The following is a 25546-nucleotide window of genomic DNA, read 5'->3' on the forward strand; positions in this document are numbered from 1 at the left end:
CTGCCATTGTTTTTGGGGCTTTCTTTTTACGGCATAGACCACTTGGTAAAAATAATATGATTTTATCTGGATCAGCACGTTTAGGCCTCCTTCACACGACGGTATGCATTTTTATGTTCGCCCGTATACACTGTATAATCGCATGGAGGAATAATTGTTATGCACTTCAGCTGTGTATTTTCAACCGTCCGCATGGGCGCTGCTGCGTATCGACAAAAAATATGAAGAAGCGCGGAAAACTATTGATCGCTGTAAAATGCTCGCAATGACTAATAATGCTTTTTATTCCCGCTTCCATTGAAGTCTATGGGAGCTTGCGGCGTATTAAATTGGTGACCGAAAACGGTCGCACATGTGCTATTTTTCCTGGCGCAATTTTTGTGTGTGCCCGCCCACAAATTGTTCATTTGAATGAATACATTAGAATCCAATGCTTTGGATGTTCACGATTTTGGGGCGATGTTTTTAATGCGACTAAATACCTGCGTAAATACAGTCGTGTGAATAAGGCCTTACAGTGATATCAGGTTTATATAAGGTTTTTTTCTTTTTTACTGTATTTGCATAATGAAAAACATTTTAAAAAAACTATTGAATCAGCATCGCCGTATTCTAAGGCTGGATTCAGACGAACGTATATCGGCTCGGTTTTCACACCCAGCTGATATACGTCGTTTCTCTCTGCAGGGGAGGAGAATGGAAGAGCCAGGAGCAGGAACTGAGCTCCCGCCCCCTCTCTGCCTCCTCTCCGCCCCTCTGCACTATTTGCAATGGGGAAAGGCGGGACGGAGGCGGGGCTAATTCTCAAAACTTAGCCCCACCCCCATCCCGCCTCCTTTTATTGCAAATAGTGCAGAGGAGCGGAGAGGGGGCGGGAGCTCAGTTCCTGCTCCTGGCTCTTCCAGGCCCCCCCCCCCCTGCAGATGAGGACACCGTATATTGGCTCGGAATGAAAACCGAGCCAATATACGGTCGTCTGAACCCACTCTAAGACCCATGAGATTTTGATTTGATCAGTATCAGAGCGCGGTGAGGTCTTGTTTTTTGTGGGAGGTGTTTTAGTTTTCTTGGTACTATTTTGGGGTATATGCCACTTTTGGATTGCTTTTCATTGCATTTTTGGGGAAGTGAACAAAAGAAAAATAGCAATTCTGGCATTAGTTTTAAAATCCTTGTTAAAGTGTTCACCGTGCGCAATAAATAAGAACATATTTTCATTGTCTGGGTCATTACAAACACGCTAATATCTATTATATGTTGCTTTTTTAACATTTCTTCTGTCATTTTATGCATTTAAAAAGAGTTTATCCGAGTTCTTAACTGATTTTTTTGTTTAAATTAAACGTTACTGAACTTTTTCTCCCTTAGGGCGCCCACCCACTGGCGATTTTTTTTCCTTTGCGTTTTGCGTTTTTTCCCAAGAGCAATTAGTTTTGAATGTACTCCTGTCCACTGGCGGGTTTTTTTTCAGTCCGTTGCAATTTTTAACATAGGAACTGTCAGTTGCATATGTGTCCTTATTTTTCTCTTAATGCACCCATGAATGTCAATGTAAATTAACAGAAAAACCCGCGAAAAACGCCGCAAAAAACGCGCGGAAAACGTGCCAAAAACGCGCCGAAAACACTGCGTTTTTCACGCACGAAAATCGCAAACGCCAGTGGGTGGGCGCCCTAAGGCTAGTTTTACACGAGCGATCGCTATTTTGCCGTGAGAAAATCGCTGCAAAATCATGTCTTTTTTTACCACAATTTTTGATCGACGGGGCTTTTTCTCGCAAAATCATCGCAATTTTCTTACACGTTTTTATCCCGCGATTTTTAGTGGCAGTCAATAGGACTTTCTATTGTTAAAATCGCAAGTTTGTTGCAATGCGATAAAAAGGAGGCTCCATAGTAAAACATGGGAGATGAAAAAACGCACACCGCAGAAAGATAGAGCATGCCGCGATTTTTTGCTCTCGCAATATCACATGGGTGAAAACATCGCTAATGGGAAGCAAACCACTTGGAAGGAGATTTGAAGATGAGATTGTTCGCTCACTAGGATAGTACACTGCATTACTTATGTAGTGCATTCTACCAAGCCTACGACAGCAGCCTATTATACTCTGCAGGAGACGGGGTCTAATAGGCTGTATTACCCGGCAGACTTAGTGGCCTTTGTCAGCCTTCCAGCTGCCATGGGATCCCATTGCAAGAACACTATGGGGTGACAGAAGGACCCCCATCATCCGCTTACATGCTGATCGTAGCATCTAAAGGGGTTTATCTGCCAGGATCTGAGGTTTCTCCGCAACTGGCTGTTAGAGCAGGAGCCTGGCTGTCAGTAATCATGTAACCCATTGCCTTAAAAAGATGTATGCGCAGGTTTAAAGCCCATAAGGGGTTAATATCCCAGACTACTATTGTTACATTAGAACCAATGCAGTGTAACAAGTCAGCAGTAACATTCTACATAATTGTATCGCTGTGATCGCTGCCAATATTGTTTCCTTTTCTGCAGACAGTCTGCTATTGTCTACCCTGAGCCCCCTGCATGATGAGAAGATTGCAGAGAAGCCTCCATTGCCTGGATGTGTCAGCAGCCTCACACACACTCACACACTTCCAGGCACACACACTGTGACGTCTTTTGTGCATTTCCTGCATTACAAGGAGAGGGGAGGAGAAGGGGGGGTGTTACTAATCATCAGCAGCACCAACAGCTACAGCAGCACCAGCCTTCACCAGGGAATCTGCCCACAGCTCCTGCCAGCCCTGCCCAGGCTCATGTATATTGCATGGGAGCAGCTGGAGCCGTCCCTGGGGATGTGAGCACGACCCCCGTCCTGGTGCGGATGTGAGCTCCTTGGCCGTGCGTGTTGTGCGCGGACTCAGTTGAGGACTGCGGCTGCTCCATTCTCTCTGTAGGACGCTTCTGGCTGCAGCCTCACATCTGCATGGATGATCCCAGACGGTAGGTAGAAGGACAGCACCCTTCACCAGGCCGGAGCAGGGATTACATGAGGATCTCCAGAGCCTCAGCCTGCAAGAAGAGGACGCCTCCTCCCCCCCTTTTCCTTGTTTTCCGTTAGAAATCCCTGGATTGAGTGGGAGTGAGCAACAGATCACATTGGATCTCCATTGATTTAGGTGGATCGGCTCTTGATTAACCCTTACTAGCCATGGTGGTCTTTAATGGCATGCTAAAGATTAGGATCTGTGAAGCTGTGAACCTGAAGCCCACAGCTTGGTCCTTGAGACATGCGGTGGGACCCAGACCCCAAACCTTCCTGCTGGACCCTTACATTGCAGTCAATGTGGATGACTCCAGGATAGGGCAGACCTCTACCAAGCAGAAGACCAACAGCCCAGCATGGCATGATGACTTCTCCACGGATGTCTGCAATGGCAGGAAGATAGAGCTGGCAGTTTTTCATGATGCCCCCATAGGGTACGATGATTTTGTGGCTAATTGCACCATCCAGTTCGAGGATCTGCTGCAGAATGGGAGCAGGCACTTTGAGGATTGGGTAAGAGAGATGATGCATGGTGGTGCTGCTGCTGTAGTAAGCCGCTTTATGTTCTCACACATGACCAGAAAGCTATTGTTTTACTGCTGGAGTGTGGAGGAAATCCTCCAGAGTGGAATGACACGGCCACACATCCCCGCTCTTCCTTCTGTACACTCCACATCTCCCAGAGATCAACACATCCCATCCATGGGGGAGGTGATGAGCAACAGGGGGTACCTAGGCTGTACCGGTCAGCCTACTGCTCAACTATGGATGTTAGAGGGCCCTTTTATTCTATCTATGCATTTATCCGTATATCGCCATCATATTCTGGCAGCTTTTGGCGCACCTTGCCATAGGTTTCTCCCATTTATGGTCTAGAAACAAAATGGGAATATATGGAAAAAAACTGATGCAAACAGGTGGACAAAGTGGAAACTCATGTTGGATTTGGACTGAGGGTGTATTCATATGGGCGAATGCAAGATATCGGATTGTATGCCCATGGAGGATGCTTCTGTCCGAAAACTGGACGGAAATAGAACCCATTCATTTGAATCGGTGTATGCAAATGGGCTTTTTTTTTACTTGGATGATTAGTCCGAATATTAAAAAAAAATCACAGCATGTCCTATACTTGTCCGATCCTCCGAATGTACATGTGGGGGGTCCCGTAAATCGGGCAGCACACAGGTAGGATGTCCATGTGCTGTCCGATCCGAGTTGCGCACAAGAATCTCGGAAGCAACTTTTTTTCAGTCCATGTGCAAGATGCCTAAATGTGCGGTGCCCCTTATATCGGATGGCATAGGTGCGGAGTGAATGCAACAGAGGAATGTTTAAAATGTCAGTGTGGATATAGCCTTGGGGGATATTCGGATGTGTGTACCGAAAAAAATCTGCCCGAAATCAAACAGAACACCTTTATTTCAATGCGAATATCTGCATGAGTTTTTTTTTATACTTGGATGAACAGTCAGAGTGAAAAAAAAAATCCTATTTTAGTGCGAAATTTGTATGAAAAACTTCCATTCAAGCCTATGGGTGCGTTTAAAAAAAAAACGAATTGCACTTGCGTGATGCAAGTGCGATTCCTTTTAATAGCATGTAATCATGGGAGCCATAAATAAAAAAAAAAACAGAACAATAAAGCGATTTTTTTTCTTTAACGCATGCAAAAAAATGCATTAAAAATTGCATGAAAAATCCCCCCCCAAAAGCCCATGTGCGTACAGCCTGAGACTTTAATTCTGTTCTGTGATTTTGGTGAGAAAAACACATTTTTATGCATCGCTGCACATGGGATTTTCACGCGTGTGAAAACAAATTGCATGAGCCTCCAGTAGTTGAAACGGTATAAATCACGAGTGCAATGCGATTTTTTTCTTTCAAGCTCCCATAGGAAATAATGGGAGATTCTTGAACAAGAATCACCCATAAATAAGGCATGCTGCGAGTTTTATATCTCAGACCATCAATCAACAGATTGAAATGAATGGGTTCTTTTCATGTGCGCCTTCTGTCCATATTGCAGTTGGGACGGAACGCGCATGTGAAGATGGGTCGTGTGAATACACTCCGAGGGTGTATTCAAATAAACAGTATTTCCATGTGTGTTCTGTCCGATTGTGATATGACGGTAACTGGCATGGAAAATAGCCAATTGATTTGAAAGGGTTAATTTACGTGAGTGATTTTTTTCACCCACGCCAATGGTCTGAGATGCATGTCCTATTTTTGGGCGATTCTGTTGAAGAATCGTCCACTATTTCCTATGGGAGTCAAAAAAATTGCATAGCACTCGCATAGAAATGCGATTTTCATTCGTTTTTTTGCTATTGGAACAACATGTGATTTTCATGTAAACGCACGTGAAAATCATATGTGCGGTGATATGATGCGTTTTTCTTACAAAACGCATCGCAATTGCATAAAAAAAATGCTGGTTTACAAGTGCGATATGGGTGCAAGTTCCACAGTCGCCCATGTAAGTACGCACAGAGGCTCCCAAGGTTGACTAAGAATATAAAACTTGTACCAGCAAGAACCAAAAAAAAAATCTAATTTCTAACCATAGTAATAGGGTTTAGGGGTGACAGACAAAAATGGAGCGCTTGTGCTAGAGGTTCGAGAGTGGAAGAAAATGAATGACATCGGTGGAAAGTGGCAAATGGACAGCTACCAATATTTAAACAGCTTCCTGATTTTATATGTATATCGTGTATATATATATATATATATATATATATATATGTATGCAATGTATCATTACAGGACTAATGATGTTTAGATGGTGTCCTCAATATTGTCCCCAAATATTCCTCCCCCGACCCTCTACCTCCCGTCGCCATTTTTCATTGGTCCGTGGAATATGTTGGCCCTGTGTATAAAGATAGGTAATAAATAAATGTAAGGGTCCATTCCCACGGGTGCATGCCGCTTCGATGCACGGTTCTCATTACATGTATATGTGCACGTTTGGTGCCTATGCATTTTTTGTGTGTTTATCCATTGCATTTCAAAAAAAATTCAAGAAGGACCAATTGATGTCACTTTTTTTACCCTGCCACCTGGCTTCATGAGTACAATCGCACTGCATACGCATGTAATGTGTATTCACTATGGGGGGGGGGTCCCATAATAGACTTGAATGGGACATGCTGCAATTTTTTTCAGAAGCCCATGAAAAACACATGTAGAATACACCAATGGAAACCAATGGTGTTCTAGGCTGTCCAAATTATGGATGTAATATGGACGCAGAATACGCCCATGTGAATGAGCCTCGCAGTCGACTTCTTCTGTCAAGTTGATATAAATGGTAATATATGTGTTAGGAAAAAGCTGGGTGGCCACCAGCACACCTGCCATTACGGATCGCATAGGGCTTGGTACCCAATTTGCCCCTGTTTTTGCAGTAATACAGGAGTGGGAGAGGTTTTACTGCATAACTTGGAAGATTTCTCAGGAGCCTGGGAAAGCTGAGTGACAACCCTTGTGCGACCTATAGTGGTTGCCATAAAGCATTGATGACCTGTGGTTGCCAGTGACTGTTTTCTATGACGTGGGCTAGGACTGAAGGCATCTTCTGATGGAGAACATCTTGGCATGCTAAAGTATCACTGTGCTTTGGTGAAAGATTGCATTTTCCTGAGTAAATCAAAGACTTGATAGAAGTTGAGAGGTGGCCACCGGTTCTGCCCAGCGACGGGTCAGGCGGTGGCCCCGGTGCTTGCTTTCCCCAGGCCGGTTGTGGACGGAAATCCTTCTATGCAGTAATGACAGATCTTTTGCTCTATTGCTCTTCTGCCAGCAACTTTAAGATGTGTGGAGGGCAATGGGGCCACGACTGTGTAATAAGCTGGACATTGTCCGAGGAAAGGATCCGACATCTTTGGTTCGCAGTATTATACGGACAACACGGTATCCTGCATTGTATTTGTACGTTCTATCTATCTCATATCTATCTATCTCATATCTATCCATCTATTTATCTATCTATCTCATCTCTATCTATCTATCTCTATCTATCTATCTCATATCTATCTATCTCATATCTATCTACCTATCTATCTATCTATCTATCTATCTATCTCTCACAGCTATCTATCTATCTCCTATCTATCTATCTATCTATCTATCTACCTATCTATCTATCTATCTCATATCTATCTATCTATCTCATATCTATCTTTCTATCTATCTCATATCTATCTATCTATCTATCTATCTATCTATCTATCTATCTCATATCTATCTATCTATCTCATATCTATCTACCTATCTATCTATCTCATATCTATCTATCTATCTATCTATCTATCTATCTATCTATCTATCTATCTATCTATCTATCTCATATATATCTACCTATCTATCTATCTATCTATCTCATATCTATCTATCTATCTATTTCATATCTATCTATCTATCTATCTATCTATCTATCTCCTATCTATCTCCTATCTATCTATCTATCTATCTATCTATCTATCTATCTATCTATCTATCTATCTATCTATCTATCTATCTATCTATCTATCTATCTATCTATCTATCTCCTATCTATCTATCTATCTATCTATCTATCTATCTATCTATCTATCTATATCTATCTATCTATTTCATATCTATCTATCTATCTATCTATCTATCTATCTATCTATCTATCTATCTATCTATCTATCTATCTATCTATCTCATATCTATCTACCTATCTCCTATCTCCTATCTATCTATCTATCTATCTATCTATCTATCTATCTATCTCCTATCTATCTATCTATCTATTTCATATCTATCTATCTATCTATCTATCTATCTATCTATCTATCTTCTATCTATCTATCTATCTATCTATCTATCTCATATCTATCTACCTATCTCCTATCTATCTATCTATCTATCTATCTATCTATCTATCTATCTATCTATCTATCTATCTATCTATCTATCTCCTATCTATCTATCTATCTATCTATTTCATATCTATCTATCTATCTATCTATCTATCTATCTATCTATCTATCTATCTATCTATCATCTATCTCATATCTATCTATCTCTATTCCATTATCTTCTATCTGATATCAATAATTACAATTTAGGTATATTTTGTTGTAGGCATCTAATATTATCAGATGGTATTAGAGGAAGAGGTTTAACGACCCCCCCCCCCTCCCAAGAAGAAGAAAGAGAGTCTGTGTTATAAATCAATATGTCTGCCATTCCTACTCCCAGGAGGTTGACACCTAGATTTCCCAGGCGCCGGAGCAGTCAGTCTGCCTGATTATTGCTCGGCATAAAGTGAAAGATTAATAGCTGATAATGAGATTTGATTTAGGGAACGCTCATTCGCCTTTCTGCTTATATTACTTTCATACTTTAGGCAGATAGAAGAGGCTTGTCAATCCCTTCTCCTCATTTAGAGGGTCTCTTCAATGTGACTTGATGCGCCATTATACTGCTATTCCCACCATACCTGATTTTTAGCTGTAGGCAGACTTTCCTATAGACACGTCACAGCATGTTATACGTATCATACACATAGCAGAGGCAAACTACTGGATGAAATGCCTTAGAAGCCAGAAAGACACATCTGGGGGCCAAGTCATGTAAGTGGCCGATGATAGGTAGAACAATAGATGAAAGATTAAAGGGCCAATCTGGGGATAATTTTTTTTTCATTCATGATGTATCTCTCTCCCCAGTATATATAAGTGCCTAGTACTATCTTGGTTAGTTATTTCTTTATGTCTGAAACTTCCAGTCTCTTTTTCCTCAGAGGGTCATGTGATCTCCGTTCTGACCAGCTCAGATCTACTTGGGGTTATGATGTCTGATACTAGTCAATTTCTCCGTTTGTATGGTGATGTTACATGCACCTACCACAGAAACTGCCTAGACAGGAACAGAGACGCTCCTGTCACCGTTACTGATGATGATCAGGCAGCTTCTGGCACACAGAAACAATAGAGGAGATCACAGCTCATCCTCCTGATTTTATACTTATGGGCTGTAGCTTATTTAGGTGATTACAGAAGATAATGGTGATTAAACTGTCACGCCCTGCATGCAAAAATGGTATAACATTAACTGATGCAGTACTGAAGAATCATGGGATAGATGTGAAACTGAAAGTAAAATATCTCAACCTTGAGGTGATGCCTAAGAAGTATCAGACTGGCAGCTGCGCTGTAGGGAAGTGGCTGGAATACACAGAGGAGACCTCCAGAGTTTGATAGGCAATCAGGTGAAGGGAGCAGGGATTGAAAAACATCAGCGGCGTATTTTTAGAATTTTTTGACAGGTTAAGGCTCTGATCACATTTATGTCGGAGGCTTTTTCAGGACACAACAACCTAATAAACCCCAGTGAAAGTCGGTGGGGTCTATTAGCACCATGGTCTCTCTCATATGAAGGATGTAGCATGGCCTCATCGCTTCCGTTTATAAAGGAGCGTTAAATAGAAGAAAGTCCAGAGATGTGGATGTGCAGTCATAAATGTGTTATGTGATAGGTGGCCAAAAAACGGGTAAAGTGGCGCAACTTTGAATAAACAGGAGGTAACCGGTGGTGAATTTCAACAAAAAAAAAAACAGCAACAGTGCCGCTGAAATAAATGGTGACGCAGGTTGCTGCCGCTGACATTTTGATTTCGAAAAACCGTGACGTCATGGTCTTGGCAATTTGCTCTGCAACTCCATTGGGTCCAATGGTAGTGCGATGTCGCAGTGCTGCAGAGCCGTCTTTGGTAGCATGACCCCCATCGCAGCAACCAAGTCACTGTGTAACATTGCCTTATTCCTAAGACGAGCGTGTCCGATTTCGGTGTGTGAAAGTGGTCTTATTTTAAGAGCATCTTGTGGTGTAGAGTGCTAAGCCAGCAGAAATGCAGTACTAAGCTCTTGCTCATGACCTGAAGGTTGTGGGTTCAATCTGCATAGCCGGCTCAAAGACAGAATGCACAGAATTACCATCCGTGTGCACTCTGGGTTTCTTTGCGCTCTCATTGCTCCTTCGCATGCGCATTTGTGCGTGCCTCAGCGCAACATATTTGCGCCGTGAACGAGTCTTTTTTTGCACGTGTATCAGCATAATTTACAGAACTGTTTCTGCCTGCAGGGCATGTTCATTTGTGCGCGGGACACAAACACACCCTGATTTAGAGCGGCTTCAAACAAGCGTATGCGCACTTGCGAATCCTTCAGCGTAACTTACGCACTTTTCATAGACTTCTATTGGGCCCTTAATGTACAAATATGTAGGAAAATATAGAGGGTCCTATTTATTTCATGTGTGCTAAATATGGACGTGTGTACGAGCCCCATTGACATCAATAGGTTCTGTCCTCTGTGTATTGCACGTGTAAATTCTGTGCGTGAAAATATGCCCGTGTGAAGGAGCCCGCTTGGTCTTGAATGGGCATTTCTGATCTATGAAAATGGAGCAGAATAGGTCATGCTGTTATTTTTTTTCGTGGACCATCAGTCTGGGCAAAATATAGCATGTATGAACCTTGTTGACTGTGATGTGTCTGTGTTCTATCCATGTGCAATTCAATGAGAGTTGTGCCTGCAATACCAAGCCTGGCCACTGCAAAAGGAACAGAGCTGTCTGCTTCCTGCAGAAATAAGATCAGTAAACAAACACACTGGTCTGGTGAACTGCTGATCAGCAGGGCTCCTAGGTCTGGGGTACTAAGGGCAGACCCTACTGATCCACTATTGATAGCCTATCATGTAGACTATCGGTCCAGTGGGCAAGCCGGACCACCTACCCTAGCTGCATTTTTTTCAGCAAAGTTGGCCTTCTCAGCATCCTGTGACATGTATGACGTAGTTGGTGTCATCCACACATTTCGCCTGTGCTGCGTTGCGAGGCTCCCGATGCATGCACAGATAACCCATCCTATTTCTTGGCAGAATTGTATAGCTTGTCTTCATATGCGCCAGGAGCCAACCGCACAGCGCCGGTGCAAGATTTCAACGAGATGCATGGATGACATCAACTACGTCAAAGAAGGGGTTCTTTACTGTAAAAGCAGTGAGACTATAGAACTCTCTGCCTGAGGACATGGTGATGGAGGACTTGATAAAAGAGTACAAGAGGGGCCTGGATGTCTTACTCGAGTGTTACAATATTACATCTTATAACATTAATTACTTCAGAAGGGTCGGTGATCCGGGGATTATTCCGATCACCAGGTTGGAGTTGGGAAGGAATTTTTTTTGCCCTCAAATGAGGAAAATTGGCTTCTACCTCATTGATTTCTTTTTTACCTTCCTCTGGATCAACATGATGCGGGGGAGGGGTGTAATAGGCTGAACTGGATGGACGCATGTCCTTTTTCGGCCTTACCTACTATGTTGCGTCACCCACATCACAGGGGGCTGAGGAGGCGGACTTTACTGAAAAAATGCAGCTAGAGGAGCTGGTCCGGCCCGCCCACTGGACTCTTTGACTGCAAATACATACAAAACGGGAGATTTTGAAAACTTTGATTATAGAGGTATGCTTTTATCAAAATTTACTACAAAGGCCTTGCGGGGAAAAAGTGGGACAACGCTATTGTAGCGCTGGGATTGGTTTGATTTACAGAAAAATGGAGACAGGTCCCCTTTAAAAAGCCAAGCCAAAAATGAGATGCGATTAGTACATTTTTAGGCTGACGGACTGTTTTGACACCTGGGAGTTGCCCGCCGCACTGCGCATAGACCTCATATTTTGGCAGTACATTAAAAAAAAAAGGGTCCTGAAAAATCTGTACCGCAATGTGGAACTGAAAGTAAGCCGTCAGACTCATCTCGCAGCGCTGCTGCAGCCTGTCACACTTGTGGTTTGGTCAGTGTAATCTAATCTTTTGAGCCACAATACAAAACATGGTTATAGCTTCCTGTGACCTAAACCACTGTTTGTGGGTTTGAGTGCTCAGTGTCAGCTGGGAGCTGTAAAGCTTTATTTTACACCCAAGTTAGTGTTGACATTGGAAATTTCCCATGTCGAAACAATTGGACTGTAATTTCTTGAAAAGCGATTGTCAGCTGGCCCTTCGTTGGGCCACCCAATGCCAGGCGCTCATGGCTGCTAACCTTTTACGTAGCCTTCTATGAATGGAAATTGATTTTTTTTTTATTTCTTACCATGAAAAAAAATTTGTAAGGCATGCTGAGCAAATGTGGTGTGCATTCACGTATCAAGGGACTCCCATAGAAGTCTACGGTGGGGGGGGGGGCACAGATGGAAGGAGATGTTACGTGTTTTTGCGCACATAAAAATTGCATGTGCGTACGCAGCGTGTATAACCTATTGTTTTCAAGGGGCTTATTAACATCTAATTTTTTTGCACACGCGCAAAAAAAAAAGAACCTGCTCTATTTTGTGTGCATTTTTGTACCAAAGGCCCCATAGAAGTCTATGGGGGAATGTGCAAATGAGCGCACAATACGCGATGGGATGTGCGTGAAATACAGTACAAAACCACGAGGAAATGAACATATCTGGATCTCATCAGCATTTTCCATCACAGTGTGGTATTGTACTGTGCGAAAAAACCCAGCCTTGTGTACGCAAAAAGTACTTTAATGGCGGCTTCCCCTGAGTGTATGCGCAAAAATGTTTCCACAACGTACTTGCACTGTGCACGTCACTCTTTCACGTGCATTTTTGCGCATATTACTGTACTTTTTTCGTTGGCTGCTCTGAGTTGCGCCGAGTTAAATGGCTATTTACTGTAATTAGTTCCCAATTTGCGTGTGCAAAATTTGCGCATGCCATACGCAGAGAATAGAACCAATTGATTGCAGTGGGATCGCTCACATTTTCTGCATGTTGTGCGCATTTTCACACCAAAGTTCCCCATAGAAGTCTATGGGGGGGAAAGCAAATGCGCAAGAAGATGTGCAATACGCTGCGCAATTCTGCTGGAGAAAAAAAAAAGAACACATCCGGAGCTCATTAAGCTAATTAGCCATTTAAGGGCGGTTTCACAGAGGCGAGAAAATTGTGCGATTTTCGCCTGATGCAAGAGTCAGTAAAAAAGCAGAATATGAAGCCAATGATTTCAATGGTTTTCTTTTAATTTACGATGTTTTCACTGATTTGATGTTGAGAGAACAAAAAATTGCGTCACGCTCTATGTTTCTGCGAAGTGCAATTTTTTTTATTTTTTTTTCCATCTCCCATGTTTCCCTATGGAGCCTCCTTTTTATCGCATCACAACAAACGTGTATTGCAATGCGATGCGATTTTAACATTAGAAATTCCTATTGACCTTTGCAGTAAAAAAATGCGTGGCTTTATTGCGGGCGGCAGCGATGCGATGCGAGAATTATTCAAAAAAAAAAACCCAGCGGGAACACTGACGCAATTTTGACACAATTTTCTTGCGTCAAAATTGCGATCGCCTGTGTGAAGCTAGCCTAAATACGAGCGTGGTTGTGGGCGCAAAAAAAAAACCACGCCCTGCGGGTGTAAAAAGTGCAATAAAATATGCCAACATGCCGCAGAAACGGCCTAGTTTATAGCCAGATACATCGCACACCACTGTCTGAGGCTATCATCACACGGGCGAGCGTGATATCGGGGAGAGAAACGTGTCACCGTGCGCTTTACCTGCGGGGAGGTCAAAAACGCATCACTTCAGTGAAATTGCGATCCTCCGGCGCTTGTTTCACGCGGAGGATCGGCAAGTGCTACCCGTTGATTCCAATGGGTATCATCACATGGCACTCACGCGCACAGCGTACTGCATGCGACGTGTTTCACTGTCCCATCGGAAACGATGTGTGATGCGTTCCGAGAAACGCGAAAAAATAGGAGAAAACAAAAATCGCTGATATGTATCACTTCATTCAAAAGGAGCTCTCAGGCAGTGCGTATTTGTGCACACATTTGCGCTGCTTTTTGTGCATCGATGGTTGTATATTTGCACGTGTGGTTTCGACCGTACTTCTTGTACATTTGCGTGCGTAATTGAAAATCGCAGCTACGGCCCCATTCATTGAAATGGCTAATTAGCCCAAATAGTTTCATATATTCTATTTCGCTTCTCAGGAAAATGAACCGCGCTGCGTATTTTTTTTGGTGACCGAATTACGTGCGCAAATTACACTTATGTGAACAAAGCTATTTCTATTCACCGCACATTGCGTGCACTCACGCCCAAATACGCCCGTGTAAAGGGGGCCTTGGAGACATCGAGTTCTGACGTCACAGGGCTCTATTGGTAATGACATTGTCCCTATTGTGCGACCTGCAGTCCTATGTAAACCCCGGACGACGCCACAATGACCGCCCACGGACTAACCAGTTCTTCCACGGATGTAGCGGCCACTTTGAAGGTTCCCTGCGTGTCAGTACGTAGGATGCCGCCATTCTCCATTTACGTTCCTACTGGCGGTTATCCGCTAATGTATTTGTTTTATTTGTAGGACTGTTTACTGCTCGGAAATGTAAAGTCGGTCGCGTTTGTTTGCTCTGCGAGACGCCCACGGGTCATGGATTTACTTCCCTGCAGTTCAGGAATTGCATATGACTAATTACGCAGCGCAGTGCGAGCCGGGCGGCCGCTGCGGGACATTTCTGCCCCATGTTTGGAATAAAATCCTGAATGTTTGCACTGATGTGACTGTAGATTTGCGCAGGAGCGTCTCTCTTCCTGCATTTCTAGTAGCTGTAATGATCCGTAAATGGACCCGTGGGGATTGCTGCTGATTACCGAGTCTTTTAGATCATTCAGTTAGGTTTCCCTCATTTTTTTGGTAGCGCAATTTTTTATTTTTTGTTCTTTTTATGCTTTTTGCAAAAGCACCAAAAAAACACCAAACCTGCAGCCTTACAAAAATTCTGCAAGAAAAAAAAAAAACACAAAAAAATCCCCGCCATGCACCATTTGTAGGACCTTTCATACTACCTCTGAGGTAACAGCTGGCCGGAGTCTAGAAAAATCCTACTAGAAACATGGTGTTTTTCTGGAGAACTCGGTCTGGGAAAGCAGATTTTCTTGCAGAAATTTCCATGCTGAATCTCCAGTCCGCACGCCTGAATTGCGTTGTTTCTGCGCTAAACCGGGATGTTTCCTAGCCGTATTCAGATGATTGGGACAGTCACAGAAATTTCTGCAGCATCTACTCCTCCCTGATTTAAAAGGTTAATTAGCCTAATGAAGTCCAGATATGTTTTTTTTCCCCCGCGGTTTTGCATAGCGTATTGTGCAGGTATTGACGGCGTATTTGCGCGCCTCTCATAGACTTCTATGGGGCTTTTGGTGCACAAATACGCAGGAAAATAGAGAAGGTTCTCCTTTTTACGTGCGCATCTCACGTTCATGGGAACGAATCCATTGAAATCAATGGGTTCAAGTCTCTGTGTTATGCACACAAGTATTTTACGTGCGCAAAAACATGTGCAAATACGTCCGTCTGAAGAAGCCCTAAAATGTTCCATTTGGATCTGTCATTCCTCCATAGTAGAGTACAAGCATGTTATGCAGACACTGATTGGATGAGAATAATTACACACTCCAGGGACTAGAAAGATCTCTAACCCCTACTAGCCGATAGCAGGCAGCGTTATGGTGCCTATAGACTTTGCTCGTCATTCATTTTATGCCGGCGTGAAAATCATCGTTGGCTCATTCAATTATCATTCATTTTAAACAGCGCCTGTTCAGTTGTTCCCCTTCACTTATCCAGGGGACGTGAAAGACCGAACAATTTTGAATGATTCTTGTTGAACGAGCCAACGATCTATCTGCCTCTCTAACCAGGCTGCTCACTTGTTTGCTTATCAAACGATAATCGGCTCGTCTAGAACGACCCTTAGACACCTCTGACAATAGTTGATATCACCTGAGAACAAAAGTGTTGGGTGTTGAAATTCAACATGCCCAATCCTTCTTTCTACTAACATAACCTGTTGGGTAAGAGTTGGGAAGCCCCCTACACATAAGATAGTTGGCAGCTCTCTCTGGTGTGTAAGGACCTGTAGTTCTGACCTTTTCTGCAGGCGTATTATAAACTCCGAGAGGCAATATGGTTAGTGTGTGGTATTCATACTCTCGTCACAATAATGATTTGCAGTCCAGGAATCAGGACCATAAGAGCACCAAGTGGAAACAGAGTCTCATAACAAATGCAATGTGGGCTTCGTTATAGTGTTGCAGCTCCTCTCCCGAAATATACAGTAACCCTTCGGCTTAAATTGTAACGGTTGTGAAGTAAGTTCATCAGTGAGATGGGATTGATCTAAGATGTTGTCCTCGAGAACTTGCATGTGATTCATCCAATAGAAAGCCCTACAGGGACGTCAATGATGACCTCCTATAAACCTGCTTCTACATTAGAAACCAACATGGCAAGTTTACAGGACGTCACCGGGTCTTCTCGCCTGTTGACGTCACTTGTCAGATGCTGCGGTGTTTCGGTGGTCCAGTGCTACAGTAAGTACATTTATTTTATATTCTTTTAGGAACGTGGGCCAAAACTATATGAAATAACTCAGACAACCCCATAAATCTTTCCAGATAAGTTTTGTTCTTGAGACCTTCCACCATTTTTGTTGCCCGTCTTTGGACACACTCTGTTTTCTATACACTATGAACTTCAGATCACGTAGACCTCATCTCCTCTGGTGTCATCGTCACTTGCTGCTCAACGAACCTGACCGTATAGATACCACATTGGTTATAGGGCTATGAGATATCGGCAGTTATCTCCAATTTCTCAGGCTCACTGTGCCCTTCATTTGAGTCTACTGCTGCAGAGATGACTATATGGAAGCTTCATGATATCTTATGACTGGCTCCGAAGGATGCGCCAATTCTCTGTATTCTGGGGTCAAAATAGAGTGATAGAGAATAGGTCGGACGCCATGTTTCCAGTAAATTTGGGTGAAGCTTTACCTTATTTGATGGCGGTTTTGGCAACTCCCCAGTATTTCTTCCTTTTTACTGGTCCTGCACTAACAATCTTGTTGCCTACTAATTTATATGATTTCAGGTTGAATGTGTTGCCTTATACTAACATCCAATGACAATCAAAGAAATCCGCAGCAGCTGATGGGTTAATCGCCCTGCGTCACTGCTTAGATCCCTTATCATAATCTAATAGTCACATGACTTTCAGACACTTACCAAAGCCGGGTTGTGATCTCTCTGAGGTCATTGCTGGTAACCCTGGAAGGACCAGTAGGACTACCGCCAATGTTATTTCCCTATGATGCAATGTAGGCGCCTACATAAAAGTCACAAAACACCAGAAAATAGGGAAAAATACAAATACACCGTTATTTCCATTTGTTAGTGCTTAAAAAAAAAACTATTTAAAAAGCCACGATAAAACCAACCGGGGAAGTCAAAGTTCTACATATCTACCGCACAGGGGTGCCTTATATCACAAACATCAACCTATTGAAGTTAGGACGGCTTCACACATGTATATTCGCATTTGCACGTGCCCCGGCGCAACGTATTTACACTATGGCGTATTTTAATGTACTTTTTGTGCCGGCAGGGTTTTTTTGCGCACACCCATCCCACAATTTAAATGGCTATTTAGCCTAATGAGGTGTTCAGATGTGCTCTTCCTTTCACGGAATTGCGCAGAGTTTCATGCAATATTGCGTGTGCATTTGTGTACCTCCGATAGACTTGTATAGGTATGCTTTGTGTGCAAATGCGCGCAAGAATAAAGCAGGTTCTTTTTTTTTTTTTGCGCGCACGTTCGGCATGCTCTACTTTTGTGCACAAACAGGTCCCTGTAGAAGTTGTGCACCAAAGTTCCCTATAGTTGTCTATGCTGTGGTGCACAGCTGTGCGCACAATGCGCAGGCGGAGGTGGGAAAAACCGCGCAATTCTGCGAGAAAAAGATCACATCTGAAACTCGTTAGATTAACCGTTTCCAATCCTATTTGTATCCTGGTTTTCCTAGGGGGCTTACTCTTTTTCTTCCGTTATACAACGGCGCTATCTGCTGACTAAAGCCAGTACTGCATGAGGTGACACGTTGGATAGGCTCCGACAGCAGAGAGGCTGGCAATATACAGTAAGGGAACCCCGACGGACGTCTTCCAGCATCGGAGCTGTACAGCCTTAAATCATAATGTCTTCAGACGTCAGACAGTGGATTGGAAGGGGTTAAGCAGCCATTTAAATAGCATCATAGTAGTCAAAAGCACTAATGATGCAACGAAGCACAATGGATATAAATGCATCCGCGCTAATAGCGTATAGGATACCTATATCTGGAAGATGCAGAGCCCCACAAGTATCAAGATCGACAGATGGGTTTGTATTCCTGTGTGCTTTTCCGGATTTGGGCCACGGACGGCAGAGCGCGGTCCTGAAGGACTTTGCGGATAATACTTGTCCCTTGCTTTTGGCAGAGCTCACCTAAAAGCTAATACATTTGTTTTATCTGGGATCATTCTATAATCCCGGTGAACTCTGCAGATGCACAATGGGCTGATAACTTTATGTTGATTTTTCCACTATAAATTCTACGGAGCTTTTGATATGCATTTCCATAAACGTTTTGTGTCTTGGGGATGGGAATTCGACTTCCAACCTGCGCAGAGTCGATCTTAAGATGTTTTTGTAGCCGGCGCTATTCTAACCCGTCAGGTCTGTGTATTTCTGTTGCACAGTAGTTTATCCTTCCTCGTGGCATTGATTGTATTTTTAAATCCTCGCACTAATTCTAAGTAGTCAAACAAAAACGTTATCGTTTATCTGTATGTACACTAGCTGGGGAGTAATCCGGACTCATCAGGTTTATTGCTTTATGGCGCTTTACTTCCCTAACCATCCATTACCTTTTATTATATGAAGGCAGAAAGATCAATGGGTTCAATAAATAGCAGTGATTGCTGCTGAACAAGGATGAGCTCAGGTATTTTCACGGCGCCCCCTATATAATATATGACGGATCACGGATTGGCTGATACATTAAGGGGGGGTTCACATCTGCATTGGAGGTTCCGTTGCGATCCGGCAAAAATGCCGGAAAAAAAATGCTACTTTTTTTTTTTACACTTTGCCTCCTGGCTAAAAGTAAGATAGCTGAGCGGAAACCAAAAGGACCCCATTATAGTCAATGGGGTCTGTTCGGTTCCTTCCTAAGACCATGCGGCTCAGCCACCTGGATTCCCCTTTCCTGCTCCCCGAAAGGAGCAGAAAACCGGAACCCCCTATGTGAAGACAACCTATCATAGCATAGATCTTGAAGAGAATCTCTCAACAGGTTCATGCTGCCCAACCCACAGGCAGTATGAACCCGGGATGGGTCTATCTATTGCCCCCTGTAAGTCTTATTCTGAAACACTGTGGCATTTCAAAAAAATTATATTTTGCATTTTGACTCAGAACGGAGCTCCGAGACACAGAGGCGAGCTGCTCTGGCTTCTCCCCACCCGCAGCATATAAACTGACAGCTGTCATCTGCATGTAGTAGGCGAGGAGAGGCTGTTGCGGCCCACCTCTATGACTCGGAGCGCCGGTCCAGAGTTTTTTCAAGTTTTTTCTGAAACGCCGCAGCATTGCAGAATAAAACGTACACGGAAGCAATAGACCTACCAATCCCGGGTTCATACTACCTGTGGTTTGGGCAGCATGAACCTGATGACAGGGGATATACCAAGACTTAATGTTGTCCTGCATATCTACAGGACAGGGAGTAACTCTATAGCAGTGAGGGATTCCCACTGATTTCGAGAACGAGGGTCTCAATGATCCCCGTAGGTCATGCATGCGTACCGCTGCTCTATTAATTTTAATGACAGCGCCGGAAATTGAGGAGTACGAGTGCTCGGCAGTCAGCGGTGCAGTCAGTCATTGACGTTAATGGATCAGTAGTGTGCATGCGCATCCTCCGCCTTACTCATGCGCGGATCATCAGTAGATAAGAAAGACTGACGAGAAGGACGAGTGCAGTTAATATACCCCTCCCCAAGTCCTACGGTTCCAGAACAGAATTTTGCCCCAAAGTATGCTTTAATGATATGTAAATATTTAGATTACTGATGCCTGAACCCACTTATCTGCTTGGATTGACGTAAGATCTAATATGTATGGGTAAAGTGCACAGTCCCCTACTGGGTGGAAGAAGGACTACATCATGACTTTGTTCTCTGAGGAGATAAGCTGATGCCAGGTATCGTTGGGAGTGCGCTGCTTTAACATGCAGTGTCATTTTTATATGTGTTGTGGAGTGTGCGTATAAATCATGGCCAGTTAGCAATCTGGTTGCATGACTTGTGGGGTGTCGGGCGCCAGGCAAATGTAGGCTGGAGGCGATCACCCATTTTAGGTCTGCCCAACCAGATGGTCTTCTTCCTCCATGTGGCAGTGACTTGTGGAACTACATGAATCATATATCTTCCTTTGTCTGCCCCTCTTTGATGTTCTAAGGAGCTATGTGTGCCCCCACGACTCAGTCACTTAATTATGCTACCATATTTATGTAATGAGCTTGGTTCTGGTGCTGTCATTATGTAATGAGCTTGGCTCTGCTGCTGTATTTGTTATCTTGTTCTGGGATTCTTATGGACTGAGCTTGGTTCTGGCGCTGTAATTATGTAATGAGCTTGGCTCTGCTGCTGTATTTATCTTGTTCTGGGATTCTTATGGACTGAGCTTGGTTCTAGTGCTGTATTTATATGCTGAGTTTAGTTGTGGTCTTGTATCTATGTCCTGAGGTTGGTTTGTGTTGTATTTATATACTGAGCTTGGTTCCAAAAATGTATTTGTTATGACTTCCTTCCTGGGATTCTATGCATGTACTGAGCTTGGTTCTAGTGCTGTATCTATGTTACAAGCTTGGCTCTGGTACAGTATTCATTGACTTAGCTGTATATTGTGTACTGCTATCTTGCCTTTTTCTGTACAAGCAGAATACAATATATATAGTCTTCTTCTTATGAAGGGGTGCTGGAACGGAAAAAATTCTGCACAGGTTGCCATCTAATCTAAGCCCAGCAATTGTATAAAATGATACTTTGCAACGAATACAACCCAGTTTATTCTGCCAACTGGTGGGATTGCCACGCCAGCTGCAGAACTGCAGATTGCCTTCCTCTGCTCCATATACTTTATTGTTATTCCTTTTAATCCCAGCCTCAGATTTGCGCTTTCTACAAGCCTTCTTCAATATAATAATTGCCCTCCCCCTCAGAGTGTGTTCAATTTTAGATTTCAAAGACAAACTGTTCTCTGCAGTCACAATTGCTGAGCCCATGCATACATTCTGGCCATTGAAATTAGTCACTCCGCTGTGTGACTCCTTTCTTATCATTAGTGCTGTCACCGATCACATGCGGTGTGCTGGGGCAGATGGCGAGCTGCGTAACGCCAGATGGAATCAGCCACCGGCACTCCAGGGTATGAGAATAACAGGCCTCTTCTACCAGCCAAGCTTCAGGTGTCTGATGGAACTTCTCGGTCTTGGGATTTGTGTTTTGTTACATTGTATCAGTATGTGAACCTTACAGTTAATTGTGTATCCATAGTTCATATGACTGTATCTGAGTGCAAGCAGATTCTGATTGGGCTAATACCCATAGCCGTGACAGACTCTGACAGCGGAATCCGTCACGGCGCCCCCCCAAAGACCCCATACTTACCTCCCGGATCCGCTGTGCACATTCCACCTGACTCGCCAACACACATGCGCAGTACAGCGCATGACGCAGCCGGCGGTAGGCTGGGACGCATATTCACGCGATACCTCCTTGTGCTGACAGCGGAAGTATAGCGTGACGGCTGGCTTCCATTGACTACAGTCACTATAAAATATTCAGGTACCAGTTCTATACAGTGATAGTGTTTACAGTGCAGTTACCCCCAGTGATCACAGGTGTAATCTTCTCTGATTAGTGATTTACAGGCATTGAAGTGAACAGGAATAATCACTGGATCACTGACCCTTCTGAAGGTATTAATGATTATAACATATGATATTGTATCGCTCAAGAAAAGCATGCAGGACCCTCTTGTACTCTTTTATCAAATTCACTATTACCATGTGCTCAGGCAGAGAGTTCCATAGTCTCACTGCTCTTACAGTAAAGACCCCCTTCTTTCACATAGTTGATGTCATCCATGCATCTCATTGAAATCTTGCACCGGCGCTGTGCGGTTGGCTTTTGGCGAATGTGAAGACAAGCTATTCAAACGCCAACAAATAGGATGGCTTATCTGTGCGTGCATCTGGAGCCTCCCACGCAGCACAGGCGCAAGATTTGAGCAAGATGTGTGAATGACGCCAACTACGTCATACATGTCACAGGAGGCTGAGAAGGCCGACTTCGCTGAAAAAATGCAGCTAAGGAAGGCGGTCTGGTGATTGTCTACAGTATAGGCCATCAATAGTAAATCAGTAAGGTCTGCCTCCAGTAGCCCAGACCTAGGAGCCCTTCCGATCAGTTGTTCACCAGCCCAGTGTGTTTGTGCACTGCTCTGATTTCTGCAGGAAGCAGACAGCTCCGTTCTTATTGCAGTGGGCAGGCTTGGTATTGCAGGCACAACTGTCATTAAATTGAATGGGAACTTTGCCTACAATACCAAGCCTGGCCACTGCAGTGTGAACAGAGCTGTCTGCTTCCTATGCATGAGCACAAAGGCCCAGCTTACAGGTGATTGGCAAGAGTCCCAGGCATTGGACCCTTGCCAATCTTCTATTGATAACCTGTCCTAAGGATAGGCTATCAATAGTTTATAACGGGACAACCCTATAAAATTTATGGTTCCACACTGCATAAACCACATGCTGCCAAAACCCCATCCACCTGAAGTGGCCAATGGCTGGAAGATTTTTCCAGTATTACTGTCCTTTTACTCGCAAAATCTTCTGCCATTTGACTGTTGCGGATGGCCGGGGTTTCGAACACATGCGGTTCATATCGGCATGGAACCATACCATACTGCAGTGGAGTCAGGACCAACTATTTAGTACTGAGAAGAATAAGCTCATACACCGTCTACTCATATCCGATGACTAGTGATCGGCGATGAAGTGTTTGCTATGACAGTAGATGTACAACACTTTGGAAATCACTCGGCCTACACTAAGAAGACATGCCAGCTGTACCCGCCACTGTCAGAAGTCATCATTTACATGCCGGCCTACTGCACAAAGGTTTAGTAGTCTCCTTCCTCCTAGAGAACAAGAGCGCCATTCATGGTTTTAGCTTTTCTGCATGAACATTTGCTTTCCAAATAGTTAAACTTCTAATTTGATTAGGATTGTTATGTAACCATAAAATAACGCCCCGCGACACTCCACAGACACTTTGTAGTGGCTGCTCGTCTGCGGCGGACATTGTGTGGATAAATACCCTATAATTGGGCCGTGGTTAAATAGGCTTTTTTCAATATGCTATTGTCTTTGGTTTGTAAAACCGAAAGTATGAGCTCGTATTTATGTGGATTGATGTTCGTGCCTCCCTTGGGTTATGTGGCTGAAGGGTGCAATTAACCCCTTAAGGCTAATTTCACACGGCCCAATATCACGCTCGCCAATGTACGATTTCCTGGCGCTTCAAAAACATCTTCCATCAATTCGGGGAAGTTTTTTAATGGGAAACCTTGCATCACCGTTGAGTTCACCAAGCATGAGGTGTGATGCTGTGTCGGCCCCATTGAAAACAAAAATAGAATATGCTGCGACATGCAGAAAAAAAAATTGCTCATGTGCATGAGCTCATTCAAAAGAATATGATTCATATTCGTGCGAGATTTGTGCATCTCGCATCGCAGAAATCGCATGTGATTTTCTTAGCCATGTGAAACTGGCCTAAAGAGGTTATGCAAAGGCTATGAAAACCTTTTTTGCCTTAAAAAATCAATACACCCATCTTACTAAAACCCTGCAGAAACAAAATGATGCATGGTTTTTTTGTATTGAGTTTTCTTTGTCATGCATTTAGAAAGCATCATACTTGGTTTTGAGGCTCTCTTACATTCAAGTTTATGGCGTAGTTCCCAGTACTGATCAGATGGTCTCTCTCATAAAATGCATACAAGCTCAGTTCCTCATCCCCTTTTCTCTTTTAGAGGCTGTGTAGCATAATCACGTCTACTTAATACTACACAGCTATCTTTCTGTTCTCTCTAAGTAGCTGCCGGTCCATTTTTCTTTCCACTTACTGCTAATAAAAGCAGAAAATCCACCCACAGTGAATTGTAGCCCTCTGTAACAGTAGCTTTCTCTGTCTTGCTGATCCTATGGCATTGTGATATAGCCCTGTGAAATAGCTCAGAAGAAAGGCAATGAATGCACATTCACAACAAGAGCAGGCTAGGGGAGCAGCTGTCAATTTACCCTGATAGAATTTGCTAAGATTTCAGTCCTCCAGTCTGCATTGCCTTGGAACACAATATAAGCCTAGAAATTAGAGATGAGCGAACGTACTCGTTTAGGGCGATTTCGCAATCGAGCATCGCTTTTTTCGAGTAACTGACTACTCGGACGAAAAGATTCGGGGGGTCCTGAAAATAGGGATCCTGTGTCCTCCACTTTTCTACTTTGTGGAGTCACTGCAGCCTCCCTCCCTCCTGCTGTGAGGAGGAGATTGAATGGAGTAGCGGTCACGCATGTTCGATGCAGCTCTATTCATCTTTGATGGGACTGATGGAGATAGCCGCGTGATAGTACTCAGCTATTTCCGTTATCCCACTTAAAATAAATGGAGCCGTGCCCTGCATTGTGGGGATTAGGTAGTCTGAAAATTTGCCCCAATGCATTGTGGGGATTAGGTAGTCTGAAAATTTGCATCGGCCATCTTGGATGGCTGAAAATGGGTCTGGGACGAGCAGATCAGAGGGTTTGCAGAGAAGAACAACTGCAGGTAATATACCGCTCTCCTCCTTGGGTCCTGGGACAGAATTTTGTCTTGAAACTGGAGGAACCCTTTAATGGAGATTGCATAGATTTTACACAAGCACCTACATTATGGCCTGACATCCCGGCCCAACCGCAGGTTCGATAACCTGAACTAACAGCATCATAACTCGTATCACGTTGGCCATAGTTTGCTTAAAGAAGCGTTGTGACCTGTAGAAGAGAATAGATTGGATCTTTCTCCCGGGAACATCATTTTCTAATACACTTAAGTGGCTTTAGTTCCCATCATTTGATGTGTCTTCTGATGATCACTCTTTCTGCCAAATCCTTCTTCATCAAGGCGTTAGAAACACTAATCCAATCTACTGTGTATGTCGCATGAATTCTCTTTCTCAGGCAGGATTTACATCTGCAATTTTACCTTCAATCGCATGTTTAAAGGAGCTGAGTGATCATAATCTTACATTAATTAAAGGGGTTGCATCAAAACTATCCCTTTAAAAAAATATATTTTTTTTCTAACAAAAATTTGAACTGTCAATTAGATGATAAAACTATGAAAAATGGGGGTCGTTTTTTTTTTTTTAAATAAATGGACTTTTTCAGATGATTTTTAATCAGACCGAATTCGCAAAGATATAGAACACAGCGATTTCAGAGGTTCAATTCACATGAGTTGATTTTTACTCGGACGTGCAGTCCAAGCAAAAA

The 25546-nt window shown here is 43.4% G+C and overlaps 1 protein-coding gene across 1 annotated transcript in view; it reads left to right on the forward strand.

Annotated features, from left to right (window-relative positions):
• Positions 1–2751: 2751 nt before the first annotated feature.
• Positions 2752–25546, forward strand: part of PRKCE (protein kinase C epsilon) — a 331438-nt gene continuing 308643 nt past the window's right edge. Inside the window, exon 1 of the mRNA XM_066595547.1 lies at positions 2752–3514. Coding sequence (XP_066451644.1) covers positions 3167–3514 — 348 coding nt within the window. The 5' untranslated portion in view covers positions 2752–3166. The remainder of the gene's footprint in view (positions 3515–25546) is intronic.

The sequence above is a fragment of the Eleutherodactylus coqui genome, chromosome 3 (assembly GCF_035609145.1).
Source record: "Eleutherodactylus coqui strain aEleCoq1 chromosome 3, aEleCoq1.hap1, whole genome shotgun sequence".
Classification (NCBI taxonomy): domain Eukaryota; kingdom Metazoa; phylum Chordata; class Amphibia; order Anura; family Eleutherodactylidae; genus Eleutherodactylus; species Eleutherodactylus coqui.